Genomic DNA, 1,470 nt, shown 5'->3' on the forward strand with positions numbered 1-1,470 from the left:
TGCAATACATGGGTTCCCTGAGTTGATCCCCATGTCAGGTGAGGTTACCAACACCCCTGTGCCCAACCCGCTCATCCCATGCGGGCACCCCTCAATGCCCTCCAATGATCTTGGCATGCCTTCTGTGGTTCGGCCCCAGGCACCGGCTTCAAGGGCACCGCCTCCAATGTTCATCTTTCAAGGTCCATAGCTTCAACCAGAAATAACATATGTGACCCCGTACTCCTTCACTCAACCTCCGCAATATGATCTCTCGGTGGAGCAAGAAAAGGTTGTTAAAAATCACGGGAAAGAAGAAATGTCTCGGAAGATGAAGAGCTTGGAACAAAGCCTGAAAAACATGCAAGGTCTGAGTGTCCAAAAGAGTGTCTCATACTCTGACCTCTGTATGTTTTCCCATGTCCACTTGCCAGCTGGCTTCAAGATGCCAAAATTTGAAAAGTACGACGGGCACAAAGACCCGGTCGCTAACCTGAAACGATATTGTAACCAGCTGAGGAGTGCTGGTGGAAAAGAGGAGCTGCTAATGGCCTATTTTGGGGAAAGCCTCTCCGGAATTACTTCTGAGTGGTATACGGATCAAGAAATTACCCATTGGCATGTGTGGGACGATATGGCTCGAGATTTTGTCCACCAATTCCAATATAATGTGGACAATGCTCCCGACCGAAACTCTCTGTCCAATTTGAAAAAGAAAATGGCGGAAAGCTTCTGCGAATATGCTGTCAAATGGCATGAGCAAGGTGTCAGGGTAAATCCTCCAATGGATAAAATTGAAATGGTCACGGTCTTTCTACAGGCCCAAAAGGTAGACTACTTCCAGAACATGATGTCTGTTATGGGTAAGCCATTCGCTGAGGCTATCAAAATTGGAGAAATGGTTGAAAACGGTTTAAAAACAGGGCGAATCTTGAGTCATGCTGCTTTTAAGGCCACATCACAGGCTGCTCAGAATGGTTTGGAGGGTTTGATGAACAATAATGGAAATGAAGAGGGAGCCATGATGGATTCTAGCTCGAGGGGGCCTGCAGGTCAATAAGCCAATCATATGTGCCTCCTATGGTCCCACCACACTATTATCCCCTTCAAAATGATGCTTATGCCATGGCACCGCCTCCCTATGTGGTGATGAACGCGCAACCTTACCCGCAGTCACAATATTATACACAAAACCGAGCTCCACCTCCCAGAAATGCGCATCCTTACCAAGCTCCATATAATCCCCAACTAAATGTTCCCCAATACAATCCTTGACCAAGAGAGCCTTTCAGAAAGAATCAGTTCACCCCTAGTGGTGAATCGTATTCAAGCTTGTTCCAAAACCTAATCAGGCTAGGTCTATTGCAGCTAGTGGCCCCGAACCAGCCGAACCTTGAGTCCCCCTCGCACCGAGCTGATGCTAGATGTGAATACCACTCTGGAGCAGTAGGACACAATACAGAGGACTGTTGGACCCTTAAAAGGGAAGTT

At 47.5% G+C, this 1,470-nt stretch overlaps 1 protein-coding gene across 1 annotated transcript; it reads left to right on the forward strand.

Annotated features, from left to right (window-relative positions):
• The first annotated feature begins 298 nt into the window (after nt 1-298).
• On the forward strand, nt 299-1,039 carry LOC138883934 (uncharacterized). The gene has a single exon (XM_070164656.1). The coding sequence runs from the start codon at nt 299-301 to the stop codon at nt 1,037-1,039; it is 741 nt and encodes a 246-aa protein (XP_070020757.1).
• The last annotated feature ends 431 nt before the right edge of the window (nt 1,040-1,470 follow it).

This window comes from Nicotiana sylvestris, chromosome 12 (genome assembly GCF_000393655.2).
Source record: "Nicotiana sylvestris chromosome 12, ASM39365v2, whole genome shotgun sequence".
NCBI lineage: Eukaryota > Viridiplantae > Streptophyta > Magnoliopsida > Solanales > Solanaceae > Nicotiana > Nicotiana sylvestris.

Excerpts from the sequence above, each read along its gene's own strand:
- LOC138883934 (XM_070164656.1), top strand. The coding sequence starts at position 299 with ATGTCTCGGAAGATGAAGAGCTTGGAACAAAGCCTGAAAAACATGCAA.